The sequence below is a fragment of the Desmodus rotundus genome, chromosome 1 (assembly GCF_022682495.2).
Source record: "Desmodus rotundus isolate HL8 chromosome 1, HLdesRot8A.1, whole genome shotgun sequence".
Classification (NCBI taxonomy): Eukaryota; Metazoa; Chordata; class Mammalia; order Chiroptera; family Phyllostomidae; genus Desmodus; species Desmodus rotundus.
Window position 1 is genome coordinate 33,084,615 of NC_071387.1, and position 18,005 is coordinate 33,102,619.

Genomic DNA, 18,005 nt, shown 5'->3' on the forward strand with positions numbered 1-18,005 from the left:
TTATATCCTTTTGAAAAATATTTATTGAATATAAATAAATGTCTTATACATTAAATATCAAGAAATATTCAGTAATGATTACAAGTCAGGCTGTAATACTGAGGGAACCACAGACTTAAAACACCCACTCATGACATAGTGATAATTCCATTCCCATATTGGACACAGTAATGATTACTCACAAGACTCAACAAAACTTATCAAAAAAGACCATCACTTTACCAACCTATAATACCACAATAGAAAATGATTTTGAATCATAATATGAATAGTCCCAGTAAACTCATCTGCCTTATCAATTTATCAGGTCAATTTCAGATTATGGAGTTATACTATCATAAAATCGAAAGAGTCCCATTTCCTTGATTTCATTTCAAAATATTAGTAAGGAATGAAATCAGACATACCTACTAATACTTTTATGTAAGTTAGTCTTTCATAAGAGAAAAAGAATAAAACTTTAGTACAAAGAAAGCATCCCCCAAACACTGAGTCTCTTAATGGGAAAAAAAAAAAAAAAAAAGCAATGTAATTAACTTTTCCTTTAAAGGAAGGAAAGAAACCTTAATCTGTTATGGCAAATTTGGAAAGATAAGTATTTCCTAGTCCCAGAATAAGTGTTTATTTTACACCATGTACTTGAGTGATGCAAGTCTATGAAGCAGGGATCTGTGGCAATCCGAATTCATCCACCAGGACTCCGTCCTGTAAAAAGGGAGCAACGTTTAGTGCCAATATTTTTCAACTGATAAAAAAAAAAAAAACAACGAATACTTAGTAGTTAAAACTCAACTCCAAGTGCTTAATCAATGAAAATCAAAATCCCACCCAGAAGATAAGAATGAGATTTTTTATGAAAGATAAAGATGGAAGTGATGAACCTGGAAAAGAACTGGAAGAAATCAAAAGGGGTGACCATTGCAGGGTAAATGAAGACTAAGAGAGAAAGAGACACTTCAGTGTAAATCCAGAAAGGGGAAAACAAGGCTGGGAGTGGTAGTTCTTGCCTACAGATTCTCATTTTCACTCTGCTCTCTAAAGTGAACAACTAACTTTTATAGCCTCCCAAATCCTTGAAGGAGCAGTGCCCAAACTTATAGGCAGTCATACCACTATCAATTAAGAAACCATACCCCAACAGCACTTTAACTCAGGAACCTGTGACCTTCTAGAAGTGGACATAACATACATACTCCAGGGAATTAAAAATGTGGGCTACGGTACCATTAATAAAAAATTATTTCACATGTGCTGAGAAAATGCAGCCTATGCACTTGGAACCCTGAAATGGCCAGAGGTGTGGGGCAGACAGGAGGGGTATAGTAGGGGAAGATAAATATTCACAGAAATCAGCTATAGCCCTGGCTGGTGTGGCTCAATGGACTGAGTGCCAGCCTATGAACCAAAGGGTCGGCGGTTTGATTCCCAGTCTAGGGCACATGCCTGGGTTGTGGGCCAGGTCCCCAGTATGGGGTGAGTGAGAAGCAACCACACACTGATGTCTCTCTCCCTCTCTTTCTCCCTCCTTTCCCATCTCTAAAAATAAATAAATAAAAACTTTAAAAAAAATCAGCTATAGAAGATCTGAGAAATTACCTACTTATCACTTTTTGCTGCCCCCATTTTACAGGTGAAAAAACACTGATGAGATTTAGAGAGAAGACATGATTTGCTAATTTGCTCAAAGTCACATAGTGAATAAAGGTAGAGCTGAGACTGGCTCCCACTCAAGGATTCTGCCAACTACACTAGACATACTCAATGTGCATGTTGGGAGATAAGGCAAACACCAAGACCATAAATGTCCAGTGGCAACAAAAAAATGACACACTATACAGGAACTCAGATGGAGTGAAAACAATTTCATATGCAGCAAAATTTTATCTACTATAATAATGATAATCATGTCACTTTGGACAGGGCTTTAAATTTGCAAAGCCCTTTCACCTCCAAGATCTAATTTGATCTACACAACAATTATGTGAGATCACACCTGTATCTTATAGATGCAAGAAACAGAAAACTACAAAACAGCTAAGTGGTTTGCCAAGGTCTCGCTGTCAATTGCAGAGACTTAAACCCAGGTGTCCTGCTTCTTTTACTGTATTGAATTAGAATCTTTAAGTTAATCCACATTAAGTTTTATACTTAAAATTGTTAATCCCTAATTTATAAAATCCACCCTACAATTAACCAGTGTGCCTGGAGGCTAGAACCTTTATACTGCTGCCTAGCATGGTTCCCAATGTGTTGCTGATGGTTTCCCAGGAAATGTCTAAAACCTGTAATTGGCACTCAGTGCAAAGTTCACAACAAGGTTAATTTGTAATATTATACAAACTGTCATTGTATGAAAACATTCCTGAATATCCATGACACTATTTACACAGCCTGTCCATAATCTGATGCAGGAAAACTGGGCTTTCAAGGGTACCCAAAATAATGACTAAAACAGTCTTTCCTTGTTCTACCGTAAGAGTACCTTTTAGACTCCTAGACTGGTGATCAAGCATAAACCTTTACAATTTGCATAGAAAATATAAACAGAAAAAGCTTTCACCTTATTCTTTGTGTCAGTGGGAACACCTTCTGGAATTGCAGGTGCAGACGCTGCTTCATCCAAGTAAGAACTGTCTTCATCGGCCAGAAGCTCATCACCCAGCGCATCCAACTCTGAAATTGAAATAGGTAACATTTCAAAAATACATAAACAAAAAACCTAGCAGCTCATGTTAAGAAAGCCCAATTATTTATAAGATGAACATTTAAAAACAAAGGGTAAGGGATTATTAATTTCTGTTTTCAAAATAAAAGATTAGCATTATAAGAAAATTTCAAGGGAACTAATGTGGTAAAATCTATGAAAAATCAAAATAAAACAAACAAACAAAACAATCATTCCTATGGATTTATAGGGCCCCAGTCTTCACGAGAAGACTCGAGTTATCAGTTGGCCAATTCAAATTAGAAAATGCTGACAATGAATGTAAAAAATTCTCTCATTTATTGATGAACTTGAAAGAAGACAATGAAAGTAGGCAGAAATTGTGGTACACAGAGTGATCATTACATGAAGTCAGGCCTTAAAAAAAAAATTCTATGGTAAAATGAGAAGAAAGTGATCAGGAAGAAAGACAATAGCAGGCAGAGACTCATTAGGGGAAATTCTAGATGGGAAATTAAAAAAATAAATGAGTGGGAGGGAGGTTCTAGACAAAAACAGAAAATGGAGAGAGAAATGGAGCAACAATAATGTTACAGGGGTATCACGTGACAGAAAATCCAGTGTAGCGGTTCTGCTAGCTACCCAGTTACTCATGCTAGAAATTGACAAGTCATCCTTGATACCTCATTCTCCCTCCATATCCAATCAATTACTAAGTCTGTCCACTCAACCTCCTAAAATGTCTTCATCTTCTTTTTTTAATTCTCACCGTAGGACATGATGATTGATTTTAGAGAGGGGGAAGGGAGAGAGAGAGACAGGGAGAGGAACATTGACTGGTTGCCTCTCGTTCACTCCCCAACTGGGGAACAAACCCACAACCCAGACATGTGCCCTGACCAGGAATTGAACCTGCAAACTTTCGGTTTACAGGATAATCCAACCAACTGAGCCACATTGGCCAGGGCAAAATGTCTTCAATCTGTTCATTTATCTCTGTTTCTTCTACCACAACCTTAGTCTCAGACCCCATCATTCTTAAACAGATTGCACGAATATTTTCTACACAACTCTCACTGAGGCCACCCGACCACCAACCCTCCTCAGTTTTTCCTACCAACTCCTACTCATCCTTCAAGTCCCATGCCTGTCCGCCACTCCCAAATATGATGTCTTTCCAGAAGGTATCCAGCCATGTAAAATGAAAAATAAAAACATTTACTGGAAGAAGATACAAGATACAAAAACACTGTATATAGGAAAATGGTGCCTCAGTAGCCTTCAAAGTAAGGCACCTTGGGACCTCACACAGTTCTCCCCGTTGCCATCAGCTGCCCCATATTTTCCTGAATCTCTTCGATGGTCTGAAATCTCTTCCCTTTAAAAGGTGATTTTAATTTTGGGAAAAGCCAGAAGTCACAGGGTGCCAAATCTGGGCTGTATGGGGGCTGAGTCACCTGGGTGATTTGATGTCTCACCAAAAAACCCTGCATGAGATGTGATGCATAAATGGGCATGTTGTTGTGATGAAGTTGCCCAATCACCAGTTGCCCATGGCCTTCTGAATCACCTGAAGAGTTTCCGCAGAGAAATGCTCAAGCTTAATGCAAAAGTCTGATGCAGATCATCGCTCTACTTATTTATTTTGAATGTGTTGGCCACACAGTACACGTACGTGCTCACTCAACGGCATCTACCACCCCCCACTAACTAGTACAGTGAAGTCATCATTGTTCACACATGTGCATTCCAGTCCACTCTCCTTGGCTGCCAGGTTACATAGATGTCACGCAAACCATTCCTGTTATAGTAACAATGGCTAGACTTTTTCCAGACAGATCTTGTATGTTAGATTCCCCAGCTATGCTGCATAGTACCCCATACTTCTCCAACCATTTGTGCTCTTGTAATCAACTACTTGAAAGAAGCAGTTGCTTACCCTGCTCAAGAAGCTTCATGAATGAAGGGGTTATATCTGTTTTTTCCAATGCCGAATCCCCAGCACCTAACAGTGTCTGGCATATAGCAGTTGCACAGCAAGTATATGCCAACTACTGTTTCTTGATCTGCACTGCTGTTCTGAGGGGGAGGACTCCAAGTGGCAAAATGGGGAACAAAATCAAAAGGAAAACAGCAGGTAAAGGCAGTGTTTAGATACCAAGTACTGGGTCAGCAGAGGCCTTTGCAAGGACCTTCCTTCAGAACTTGTCCCTCCCAGAATTGCTGGTAGAATATGTAAGTTCACTTTGGCTGACTCACAAGCTTTCTCCCCAAAGACTGTACCATAAACTCTCTCTCAAGGAACCCCCACAGGAATTTTCTCTACTATTTGGGAAAAAGTCCTAGGCAGCTGCTCCTTTCAGACTCTAAAGCTAGATATGCATTGCTTTTCCCATAACTTACCTGCTTCCAGGTCATCTTCATCTAACTCTGGAGTGCCATAACTACGACTCAGTGCTTCTTGGATTTCGTTCGCATCTTCCATCATATCCTCTAGCTGGTCTTGTAAATCCTATAGGAATATATGACAGAATTTTTGTTCATTTCTTTCCACTGTTCTCCACCTTTTGCCCCTACTCTCCTCTGAATCTTAGAAAGGAGTAATTCTTAAAAAGATGATGTGCAAGAAAATGCAGCCCTGGCTGGTATAGCTCAGTGGATTGAGCGCCAGCCTGTGAACCGAAAGGTCGCTGGTTTGATTCCCAGTCAGGACACATGCCAGGGTTGAGGACCAGGTCCCTGGGTGGGGGCATGCAAGAGGCAGCCAACTAATGTTTCTCTCCCTCTCTTCCTCCCTCCCTTCCCCTCTCTCTGAAAATAAATAAAATCTTTAAAAAAAATACAGAACACATAGTAAGTTCACAACAACTGTTAGTTCCCTCTTTACCCCAGTCCTTGGCTAGTGACTATTTTTAGTCAATAGCTGAGCAGGGGCTCCTCTAATGGACAAGTTGAAGGAACTCCTAAATGTCCCTTCTAATTAAAAGTACAAGAAAGTGAGCTTAAAGAATTATTTAAAAATCACATGTTTGAAGAGTTTTCCTAACAATAACTGTAAATGTCACAGACCTATGTAATTCTCCTCCTGTTTTTGGTGGTAAAAATATAAACTTAAAACTAAAGAGGGACAAAACTGGTGATCTTGTATTTGAATTTAAGCTGCCTCATGGAAACCCAAAGTCTTATTGCAAGAATAGGCGTCCATTATCTCCCTGTTATTACAGAAAGTTTACCTGAAACATTGTATCAAGCCACAGTTACATTATCAACATTTTTCTAATTAATGGAGAAAAAGAGGTAATTGAGACAAGGAAATGACTCTTCTTGAGTTAGCCAAAGACTGCCTACATTAGTAAGAACGGAGGCAGGAGCAGAAACAACTGGGTTGTATAGAAAGTTATAGTGGGCCTGCCATGGTCCGGGAAACACAAAGTAGATTCAGGATAGGCTTGATATCTGAGAAGAATCGGAGAAGTGGTATCGCGTAACAAAGGGCAGTTAGTAGTCAAACATATCCAAGCTAAAATTTTGTCATTACTCCATGAAAATTAATGTCTCTAAGCTGTAGTTTCTTCATCTATAAAATGGGATTATTAATAACCACATCTCATAGGGTTATATAAAGATTTATTGCCATAATATATGTCAAACATTAAGCACTTAATACTATGTATCTTGTACTATGTTAAGGATGTACTCTTCACATGGTGAAAATTCCATATAACAGGGTAGTGCTGATATTGCAAAAGGCCCAAATCAGCATCACTTATCCCTCAGAATTTCTAGAGCATACGAAACATCTGAAAACTCACTGCTGGCCCCAAATCAGAGGTTTATTTTTCCAAATAAAGTGTGGAAAGTAAAATGGAAAAAAAATTAAGAAAACACCTCCCTTTCCTGCATTTCCAAGTGTTAGACTACCACACTGTACATATGTAAAATTTTGCTATGAAGAGACGCACTGGCTGAAACAACAATTAAGAGTGAAAATAATGTAAACTAATCAAATCAAATTAGTACTACGCTATTACACATCAAGATAAGATATTCTCCCAAAATCATCTATGAATAGGCTTCCTGGCAACAGACTCTAGGATGGACACAGAAAAAAAAATCATTACACAAAGAACTGATAGATTCAGTACTGGATAAACAAAAAAGTATAAACAATGCAAGCACTAGACTTGATGTGCAGAAACTGAAAAATAAAAAAGATAGAAACAGAAGGATACACATACCCACACAGAGAGGCAAAATTTAAAAATGAGAGCTATAGGCCCTGGCTGGGCAGCTCAGTTCATCAGCGCGTGGTCCTGATATGCCAACACTGCAAATTTGATCCCTGGTCAGGGCACATATAAGAATCAACCAATGAATGAATGAATAAGTGAAACAACAAATTGATGTTCCTCTCTCCCTCTCTGTCTCTTAAAAAATCAATAACTAAATTTTTTTTTAGTTAGGGCTATAAAGCAATAAAAATATTTCACAGTATTTTAAGAAAACGAATGAAATTCAAAATACGGGGTCCTGCACAAATAATGCCCCTGTTTTATTATAACATCATTAGCATGTAATTCTGTAACATAACAATATCACACTCAAGCACACAATATGGCATTTTAGGTGAAATGTTCAAATTAAAACTATAAATTATTACACTTATATTATTACCCTACCAACCACACTCAGGCAGGCGTTAATCAGCCGGATGCTGGATATAATCCAACCAAAGATATACACACACATACACACCAAAAGAGTTAGAGAAACAAGCTCTCCACCCGTCATGTGGGCACATCTATTACAGGACAAGTAAGGGATAATTAGCAGGGAAACAGACAACAACAGGTGAAAGATGGAGACACCCCCCAACCCCCCAGAAAAACCAAAGTTTCTATTTTATTACATAGCTCTAATTAAAAGGTAAGGAATCCTAAAAGCAAAAAATAAAATTCAATTTCATTATATTTTATTATCAAGTAGTAGTATACAAATAAGGTAAGTATACATATAACATTTTTCTCAGTAAATCTCCTGGAAGATATCACTAAGCTTAACTCCTTGTAAGCAGAGACTGGTGAAGAATTAGCTGGATGGCCACAGGCAGTCTAAGAAGGAATGCTCAAAAGCAGCAAGAAGGAAGAAAGCTGTCACTCCTCGCTCTTACAAGAGACTGAAAGACCGGCACTGCCAGAGAATACCACCTCTGCAGAGACTGGAAAATGTTGGGTACGTAGTAAGTACTCAACCAATACTTCTTGAATTGGGCAGAACTACTTTATGTCCTTTAATAGCCTCTCATTCATTTGTTCAAGAACCATCAAATTCTTTCTGTGGCCAGGCATCGTTCAAGGCACTAGGGATACAACAGTGAACAAAATCAAGTCCCTGCGCTCATACAGAGACATTCTACTCGGGTGGTAGACATAAAGGGCACCCCTGTATTCTCAGAAAAGTCTCTTCGACTCTGGCCAGTTACCACTCCCTCCCCCGCTACCTCTGCTTGCCACCTGGGCTGGTCACAGGAGAGGTGAGAGGAGCCAAGCTCTTAGGGCTCACCTCCCAGCCAAAACACAATCTCAAAGAAATGCTAATTTTAAGGACCTAATGACAGTATTAAAAATCTAGAGAATGACCAGAAGAGGAAACCAACCTCACACCAGAACTGTTTTAAGCGCTCTGCATATAAACGCTCACATCACCACTTAAAATTGAGGAAACAGACTCCAAAGTCACTGAGTCAGAAGTAACAGGAAACTGGGTGCTTATTTATCAGTGCTAATTATGCCCCAAGCACTGAGCGTGTAGATACACCAGCTCATTTATTCCATCTTCATAATAACCACAATAACCATGGTATTAGGAGCCCTGCAACATGGAAAGCAATACCTCTGGTACCCTGTCCCAAAGTTACTTATCAGTCAATGGCAGGTCCAAGATTCCATTCCTCTTCTCTGCCCTTCCCATCACGAACACATTCATTTGGATTCTTTGAGAAACCAGTGTACTCTTCCAGAAACAATTACACGTCTCACCTCAATCTGGTCAATTTTCACTTGCTTGTATGCTTTCTTCATCTCCTTTACTCCCAGTTTCATAGCATCAACCTAAAAAACGGTTAAGAGAAAACACAATGTCTGAAGACGCCATGCTGGTTAAACTGTCTTTTTAAAAACCATGGGGAAAGAGCACAAGAGTACAAAAATAAAATAAAATCACGTGAAGAGTACCGTGGTCTTGGTGTCCTTCAGTGACTGGATGGTGTAATTGGCTTGTTCCATGTTAAACGACTGTTGGGCGAGATTGTCCCGCTGCTGCTCGTACCTTTTCAGAGTGAATCGAGAATGGCAAATGTGAGCCACACTGAGATCCTCAAGAAGAAAGTATCTCTACTACTAAGTAAGAGAATTATCTTTAAAAAAAAAAAGCTTTAAAATTAAATACAGGAAAATTGGCCAAAACAATCACTAACCCAGTGATTTTCAACCGTTTTTCATCGCATGGCACATATCAATTACTAAAATTCTACAGCACACCAACAAATACAATTTTTGGTGATTTGACAAAAAAAAAACATACAATTTTGATTCATTCTCACCAGACAGCTATTGTTGTGTTGGTTGTTGTCATTTTTTTAAATTTGACAATCTAAGGGAAAAGAGTCAGGTATTGCATGTTCTAAAAAATTCTTGCCCTGGATAGTGTGGCTCGGTTGGTTGGAGTATTATCTTGTAAACCAAAGGGCTGCAGGTTCCATTCCCCGTCTGAGCACATGCCTGGGTTGCAGGCTCAGTCCCTGGTCAGGATGCGTAAGGGAACCGATAGATGTTTCTCTCTCCCATTGATGTTTCTCCTTCCTTCCCCTTTCAGTAAAATCAAGAAGCATGTCCTTGGGTGAGGATAAGAAAAATTCTTGTGGCACACTGGCAGAAAATCATTGCTCTAACCAAATACCGTTTGATGTATCCCTTCAGTTTTTTTCTTTTGTATGTATTTCAGTTACAACACTATTTTCCACTTGATATTGTAACATTTATTGCTACAAAGTCTTAATGTTAGTGTCTTTATAATGTTTTACATTATTCCCTATACTAAATTCTGGGGCAAAGGGTGAGACTATTTTTAAGGTTCTTCATATACAAAGTGAAACTATTTTTCCAGTAGACTGAACTCCTTGAGGACAGGTATTTTATTAATCTAGTACCCGTAATTAGGTAAACAATCTGACCTACTATAATGTCTGGAACTCAAAACATGGTTTTTTAAAAAATAAAATAAAGCTTTATACCAAAGTATAACACTACTTCAAAGACTTACATCATTAATATTCTTTTATTTTTTTCTATCCTCACCCAAGGACATTTTTTCATCGCTTTTTAGAGAGAGGAAGGGAAAGAGAAAAACATCAATGTGAGAGAAACATCAATGGTTGCCTTCCACACACGCCCAGACCCAGGATTGAACCTACAACCTAGGTACCTGTCCTCATAGCAACCTTATGGTTAACGGTGATGATGCTTCAACCAACTCAGCCACCCAGGCCAGGGCCATCATTATATTCTTTATACGATATTTGGAAACCATCTAACTATCCAACCAAGAGAAAAATGGTCAATTATGGCATAGGCAAATGGTGGGGAAGTATTAAAAAGTATAGTTTCCAAAGATTATTTAAAAGAACAAAGAGATGCTCATGATGTAACGTTAAGTGGAAAAGGGTACCTGTACACACATTTGTTTTCTTCTTAAAAATTATGAGCATATGTATCATGTATGCTCAACCATAGAAAAGACACTGTAAGAAATCACCATTTTAAAGGTGGTTATTCCTGATAGTAAGAATCTAGATAAACTTTCTTCTGCTCATGTTTATGTATTTTCCAAGTTTCCACAATGAACATGTATTTATTTATTTTAAAGATTTTATTTATTTTTGAGAGAAGGGGAGGGAGGGAGAGAGGGAGAAAAACATCAATGTATGAAAGAAACATCAATCGGCTGCCTCTCCCACATGCCCCAACTGGGGACTGACTCTCAACCCAGGCATGTCCCTGACTGGGAAATAAACTGGTGATTTTTCACTTTGCTCAACTGACTGAACCACACTGGTCAGGGCTGTAGTCTTTTATTTAAAAAAAAAAAAATTACTTAAAACCTGCAATGCTACCAATTAAGGAGGCAACAGTACCACATTACCACCACATGAAGCATTACCATTTCTTTTTCCAATTCTGTCTAATCTAGGAGCACGATGGCATCTAATGTCTTATAAAAGTCATTTTATAAATAGGGAAAGAGATATTAACAATCTTTCTGGTTCCTTAGTAGTTGATCACATCTGACCTCTACAGCCCTGCAGAAAGTCCCTTCAGCTGGAAGCTCACAAGGGTAAGCAACATAGATAATATTCGGCTTCTGCTCGAACACTGGGATATGGTCACCTAAAACAAATGAAGGACCCTTAAATCTCCTGGTGGGAGGGAACAAATATTCAAGATTCCCAATTTTACAGACAAACGAAAATTAAAAAGGCACACTCTGATTAAAATAAATAATGGCAAAACCCAACCCTATAGATCTGGGCAGTCCATACAGAAGCCACCAGCCACATATGGTTCGACTTATATTGTTAAAACTAGATAAAATTAAAGCTCCAATTCCTCGTCATACTAGCCACAGTTTAAGTGCTCAACAGCCACCCATGGATAAGAGCTACTGAACTGGACAGTGTCAGTACTGAACATCACTAACACAGCGAAAGTTCTGTTTAACCAGATGTTGCTGAATACACAGGGGGGATGGGGGAACCCATCTCACTCTGTATGTAAACAAAATTTGTAATTAAATGAAGAATGCTTATAAAATGGTATAAAAACTTGAAGAAATGGAAGATCATTTCTCTTTTGGTCAAACCTGTGAAAGAAAGATTATGCTTATAACTTACATCCGCTTTTGCTTTAATACCCGCAAGGCTTTCTGCTTGACCATATTCTAAAGAGAAAAACAGATTTTAATGAAAAGAATTAGAAAACATACAAATGGTGAAAGAAATCTCCCAAATCCCAAAATGTACACATCTATGTACTCTCTTCTTCAAAGTAGCAGATGTAGTAGCTCCTGGATTGTTCTTTACCTCCCCAGCAGTCTTTAAGCCTCAGCTCATTCATCTCTGCCTTTGCATCCCACATCTCAGTGTATGAACTGCCTGCCTTTTTCCTGGAGCATATTAGTTCCACCCCCAGGTCCAACAGTGCTTATTTTTTATATACATTTGCCTTAGGCGATTCCCAACTTGGACATCCTGCTATCCACACAAACTCAACATGCACAAACTCCTCAACCTTCCCTCTCCTTAGAAATTACCAACAACAGTCCCACAAATCTCTCACTTTTCTAGGTTGAGAACCTTTACATCATCCTTACCTTTCCTCTCTCTGTTGTCTCTTCGTGACCATCTTGTTACTGACTTTCAGAACTTACTTATTTTTTTAAATTTTGTATTGTTATTCAATTACAGTTGTGTGCCTTTTCTCCCCATCCCTTCACCCCACCCCAGCTGAACCCCCCTCCCTCCCCCACCTCCACCCTCCCCCTTGATTTTGTCCATGTGTCCTTTATAGTAGTTCCTGTAATCCCCTCTCCTCACTGTCCCCTCCCCACTTCCCCCTGACCATTGTTAGATTGTTCTTAACTTCAGTGTCTCTGGTTATATTTTGTTTCCTTTTTTCTTCTATTTATTATGTTCCAGTTAAAGGTGAGATCATATGGTATTTGTCCCTCACCGTCTGGCTTATTTCACTTAGCATAATGCTCTCCAGTTCCATCCATGCTGTTGCAAAGGGTATAAGCTCCTTCTTTCTCTCTGCTGTGTAGAATTCCATTGTGTAAATATACCATAGTTTTTGGATCCACTCCAGAACTCACTTTCATATTGATTCATGTCATTCTCACGACTACCCCATGGCTTAGGCTTTCATCTGAAGTCTAGATGAGCTTTCCTGCCTCTGGTCACTCTTCATTCCATGTTATCAACTAAGATGGCTGAGAAAAGCCCCTTGTCACTTTCCTTTCTATACTGTTCCATAAATCATTTTATTTGTCTCCTTCATTGAAGAAGGCAAAGCAGATATTACTTCACAGACAATAATAATACCTAACATTTACTGAATATTTCTATGTACTAGACACAGTACTATGTAGGTCACATGAGTTACCTCATTTAATCCTCACACTATCATATAGATATTATCCCCATTTAGATGGGAAAACTGAGGTTCAGTGATGCTAAGTAACTTCCCTAGCTCAAATGGTTAGTAAGTTAAAAAGATGGAAGCAAAGAAGGTAGTTTCATATGCACAGTCCATGCACTTTAATACAGTACTCTATGTTTCTACCCAACAGAAGAGGAAAATAAGAAATTAAGTGACTTTATCAAGGCCATAGCTAGTAAGTAGTGAAGGTGTTAATAGAATACTGGTCTCCAGGCCCTAGCTTTTAACCAGTTGGTTAAAAGGGTCATCCTGAAACACCAAGGTTGTGGGTTCAATCCCTGGTCAGGGTACATACAAGCATCAACTACTGAATGCGCAAATAAGTGGAAAAACAAATCGATATTTCTCACTTTTTCTCCCTTTCTCTCTCTAAAAAAAGTTTTTAATTAATTATAAATAAATAAATAGAACACTAGTCTCCAGATGCCTAATTCAGCACTTTTTCTTCCCAGTATGCCACACCTTAATCAGTTTATTACACATATCTAACATGACCAGCCTGGCAACTCATTATTCCTGAACATGGCCCAGCCCTTCTCTCCAGACTGCCACTTTCTCGATAGAATATGCTAATTCCCACGTACATGCTTTTGGACATGTGATCAATGTCTTCTCTCCAAAAGGTCAAACCACAGTCTCCCTCTTATATCTGGTTGCAAACTCTCTTCCCTGAAGGATACACCCTCATGTAGGTTTTCTACTTACCAGACAGTGAGCATGCCTTCTGTACCAGCCCCTACTCCCACAGGTGCTGAAGTCAGGCTGTCACAGCAGCTGCTGACTACTTACCTTTGCAGGACCCTCTCTCATCTTCTTGATCTGATCCTTATACTTCACTAGTTCAGCATCCAGTCGAGAAATCTTCTTGTCAATGGATTCTGCTCTGCTGTCCACCTGAAGGAGAAAAAAATCAAAGGTAGTTGTAGCTATATACTTACATAAGGGGCAAGAAAGGAAAAAATATGGAGGAAGAAAAATAAAGAGGATCACAGGGTGAAGGGTGGAAAACTGTGGTTCCCAAAGGGGGGGGTGGGATTCCACAGAAACATTGGGGGACTTTTATAAACTATACCCATCCCCCAGATTCTGATATTCCAGGATCTCCTTCAAATGCGTTTGGGCAGAAAAATACTTTGAGACTCACTAGGCTAAGCTGCAATTTTTCTAGAATCAGAACCTAGTCAGGCTGGGGACTCAACCAGGAGACATGTGAAACGAGTTGGTGTCCAGTGGACCCTGGCTAGGGCTGTAGATCTAATGCTGGTGGCTTTACGTGGAGGACCAGGGTTGTGAATTTTGTTACTGAGTTTCAGGATCCGGACACTGATTTGTTCACCTAGGATATCAAGCTATGGGTCCTAAAGTGAGAGAAGGAGGAGGGATGAAAGAGGGGTAAGGGATCGGGCTGGAGAAGTGGAAACAGTGTATGGGCCCTACAGCTAGCTGGTTTAAAGGGATAAGGAAAGAGCGAATGGGCGCGGCAGTGGGCATCAGAAGGGGTCGGGGGCCAGTTAAGGAAGACGGTGATGGGTCAGGGGTCCCTGGTTTGTGGCGTCAGGAATGACCTGAGTAGCAGTAACGAAGGTGGAGTGAAAAGGGTCGATGTGTAATGGGCCCAGGACCAGGAATGGGGTGGAGGAGTAGGAGCCGGGAGCTGGGGTGGTAGGTGGGGTGAGGAGTTTCAGAATCTCCTAGCCTAGTTATATGTGGTCAAGCGCGCACCGTGCCAATGCAGTCAGTCAGGCTGGGCGGCGGAGCCTTGGGTTTCGCTTTCCCGAAGATTCGGTTCATCTTGACCGGCCGCGAAGAAAACCCAAACACTGGAGCAAAGACCAGAAACGGAAGCAGAGAACCTCCGCCTCTGCCTTGACTTCCGGCTCACGGTGCGCAAACGCAATGTGCCTATCGGCGTTTCCAGATCCTTTCTCCGGGTTTTCAGCCCGGCCTTCCGGGGAAAGAGAGCTCCAGGAGCTTGGAGGTGCTGGATAGAGAGTCGGCGTGGGGTGTGGCCACGCTTGGTGATATGGGGGCGTGGCTTCAAAACAGCAAGGCGGGGCCTCATCTGAGTGGGTGGGACCCAGGGGCGGCTACGCCGGTATTGGGCGGGGTAGAAGCCGGGTTTGCCCCAAGGGGCGTGGCCGGTAGGCCGGATCCGGGAGAGACAGGGAAGTAACCCCGCGGGTTTGCAGGGAACGGTGTTCAGCTCCCACCGCTGGGTGAGCAAGAAGTGCGGGTCTGGCGGAGCGCAGTGGCGCGCGGGGACCGAGAGGCGACCGGGAGCGGCTGGGCCCCCGGCGGCGCGCCCCTCGGCCGGGCCGAGAGTCGCGCCAGTCGGTGCCCCCGGCCGAGCGTGGTCCGCCTCCCTTTCAGCGGCCATCGGTCCGGAGTGCGGCCAGGGGGCATGTCAGATCCACCAGGGGCGCCGCCGCCGGCGGTCGCAGGCCGCGGGTGAAGAAAAAAGTGCGGCTTCACTCGGCTCAGAGCGAAGAGGTGGCCCGAAGCAAAGAGGTGGTCGGGAGCGAAGAGGTAGTCGGGAGCGAAGAGGTGGTCCAGAGTGAAGAGGTGGCCCCAAGCGAAGAGGTGGCCCCAAGCGAAGAGATGGCCCTAAGCGAAGAGATGGCCCAGAGTGAGGAAATGGCGGCAGCTGGACTCAGCGTGACCGTCACCCACAGTGAGCACGGGTGTCCGGGTTGGTTCCGCTCCGCGCCACGAAAGTGTGGCAGGGTCTGGGGTTTGGCCACGTGTTCTCTGGAAGCGCTTGTCTAGGTGTTTGTCCTGGCGTCCGGAAGTGTGGGTTCTTGTTTGTGTCCGCGGAACGGGTTTTTGTGTGGGTCTCTGTCAGCACACCTTTCTCTGTGGCCGCAGTATTTGATTTCAAGTCATTTGTTTGCTCTTCGATGTCGTACTTCACGTCGTAGTTCTGGTTGTGTATGTAATGTAAGCGTGTGCCTGCACGGTTATTGGGGGTCTTTGTGTCAGGCTTGTATTGGGCCATGCGTAAGACTGCTGTGTGTCTGGACACCTTTGGGGGTGTCGAGTCAGAACCCATGTACGCTGTTTGAGTGAGCCGTGGGTCCAAGCATGCACTCTGAGCACCCTTTGGCTCTGCCTGCTGTTGGAGTTGACACAGACCAAAACGATCAATTCAACAGAGGGCTGAGCCCTTGAGGTTTCCTCAGGACCAATCGTGGGAAATCCCAGGGCCTCAGAATCTGGAGATTTTATTCTGCAATTTTGAGTGACCTTGGGATGTCTCCTTTGTAGGCATCTGGTTTGTTTCCTGTGAATTAGAGTTGTTAACACCTGTCCCATTCACCTCACGGCTCTTGAGCAGGCTCAAGGCTTGGCCTAATGCGTGGTAAACAGGCTACCTTCTTACTGCTCACATACCTGGAAAAGAATTGGCACCTCTGCTCCAAAAAGAAATTTTCTGCTGTTTTGAGTTTATTCACTCATTTGCCTATTTACTGAGCACCAACAGTGTATATGCCCAGATGTGCCCAGTGGGACAGACCTGGAGGGATAAAACAGTCCATTGCCGGGTATAGCAAAGGATTACAAAGGTCAGCACAGTACAGAACAGAGGGCAGTCAGGCCACAGGAGGCAGATGGCTTGTGATAAAAAGTGTGGACTTTAGAATCAGATCTGAGGTCAAGTTCTGACTCCACAGTCGGGTCTCCACAGACAGGTCTTGACTGAACTCACAGTTTGCTTATCTGTGAAATGGGGAATAATAGGTAATACCTACTTCATAGGGTGGTTCTGAGGATTAAATGAGATAAAGCATAAAATGAGCCTAGTTAGCCTCTTGTGCTTGTTAAGTGCTTAAATAATAGCTGATATCCCTAATGTTGTTGATTATAATAAAGGAAATGGAAATCCTTGACCAGGTCAGCAGAAGAAGGCTGGGCAGTTGGGGTGGGAGGCTGTTTGGAGTCGGTTGCATAAGAACTGGGCCTTGAGGGCTGAAGGCTCTGTACTTAAATATAATAAAGTATCAGCCTTCATTGGTTTATGTGGAAGAGTTTTCTTACTTAAATGCTTTTCTCTCTCCCTAGGCAATGAGAAGCATGACCTACATGTTATCTCACAGCAAGGCTGTAGTGAACCGACTGTCCAAGACCTGGCCCGGGTTGTTGAAGAGGCCACTGGGGTCCCCCTACCTTTTCAGAAACTCATATTTAAGGGTAGGCATTTCTCTTCCAGCTTTAAGCCCTTATGACTAAAGGAATGGTAACTTTCAGTTCTCAATATTGGATAATTCTTGTTTGCTATTTATTTATTTAAATCTTTATTGAGGACCTACCGTGTACTGGATACTTCCAAACATTTGGGCATGTATTAGAGTTGAAGTCACATGAGGGTGGCAGAATCTTCCCTTTTTCTTTTTAAAGCAGACACCTTGTCTTGTTCTTAATTTGGGGGAAAGGGGATTCAGTCTTGAGATTTTATTTATTTTTAGACAGGGGAATGGAGGGAGAAAAAGAGGATGAGAAATATCAATGTGTGAGAGAGACAGTCAATCACAATCAATCAATTGCCTCTCACACGCCCCCAACTTGAGACCTGGCCTGCAAGCCAGGCATGTGCCTTTAAAGGGAAAAACCGGCAACCTTTCGGTTTGCAGGCAAGTGCTCAATCCACTGAGCCACACTGGCCAAGGCAAACACAATAATTTTCAGTGCAACCTTATTCATAATAGTAAGAAACTGGGAAAAGCCAAAATTAAGGAAAAGGGGGCTGATAAACTATGCATTAGAACAATAGGAGACTTCAAAGACATTCATGATGAAGCACCTGGACAGTCTACCCCAGCTGAGTAAGATCCTCTTCCCATTGTGTGTTCACATAGCACTCCCTACCACTTTAGCACAACTTGTATCGAAATTACTATTAAAATAATTGTTTTCATAGTTGCTCAGTATCTGATTTTTCTGTTAGAATAACAGACTGTGTGGGCAGAGACACTGCTGTGTGTCCAATGCTCCACATAGTGCTGACATAGAGGGTGCCGAATGAACAAACTTACCAGGAGCCTGGCTGTGGCAGGCCCACTGGACGATGC

General features: G+C 41.7%; 2 protein-coding genes across 8 annotated transcripts in view; one reads left to right on the forward strand and one right to left on the reverse strand.

Annotated features, from left to right (window-relative positions):
- Positions 1-14,872, reverse strand: CHMP5 (charged multivesicular body protein 5). The gene is made up of 8 exons (XM_024560225.4): positions 14,662-14,872; positions 13,729-13,833; positions 11,613-11,659; positions 8,899-8,992; positions 8,704-8,775; positions 5,069-5,177; positions 2,561-2,673; positions 1-705 (listed from the first exon to the last, which is right to left on the reverse strand). Exons 1-8 carry the CDS (start codon positions 14,728-14,730, stop codon positions 655-657), a joined length of 660 nt encoding a protein of 219 aa, XP_024415993.1. The 5' UTR covers positions 14,731-14,872; the 3' UTR covers positions 1-654.
- A 291-nt stretch (positions 14,873-15,163) lies between these two features.
- Positions 15,164-18,005, forward strand: part of BAG1 (BAG cochaperone 1) — a 75,001-nt gene continuing 72,159 nt past the window's right edge. For 4 of the 7 annotated variants that reach the window (XM_071221403.1, XM_071221399.1, XM_071221398.1 and 1 more), the window contains exons 1-2: positions 15,398-15,628; positions 16,999-17,127. In XM_071221403.1, the coding sequence (XP_071077504.1) occupies positions 15,538-15,628; positions 16,999-17,127 (220 nt within the window). In that variant the 5' untranslated portion in view covers positions 15,398-15,537. Of the gene's footprint in view, positions 15,629-16,998; positions 17,128-18,005 lie in introns of all 7 variants that reach the window. The other 3 variants (XM_071221397.1, XM_053928880.2, XM_071221402.1) reach the window with 2 other exon arrangements.

What these genes read in the sequence shown, in the direction of transcription:
- CHMP5 (XM_024560225.4), bottom strand. Translation starts at nt 14,730, where the DNA reads ATGAACCGAATCTTCGGGAAAGCGAAACCCAAGGCTCCGCCGCCCAGC. An exon ending in TGAGAGAGGGTCCTGCAAAG is followed by an intron (nt 11,660 to 13,728) that starts GTAAGTAGTCAG and finishes TTTTCTCTTTAG; the next exon opens with AATATGGTCAAGCAGAAAGC. An exon ending in TGAAAATTGACCAGATTGAG is followed by an intron (nt 5,178 to 8,703) that starts GTGAGACGTGTA and finishes ATATTCCTATAG; the next exon opens with GATTTACAAGACCAGCTAGA.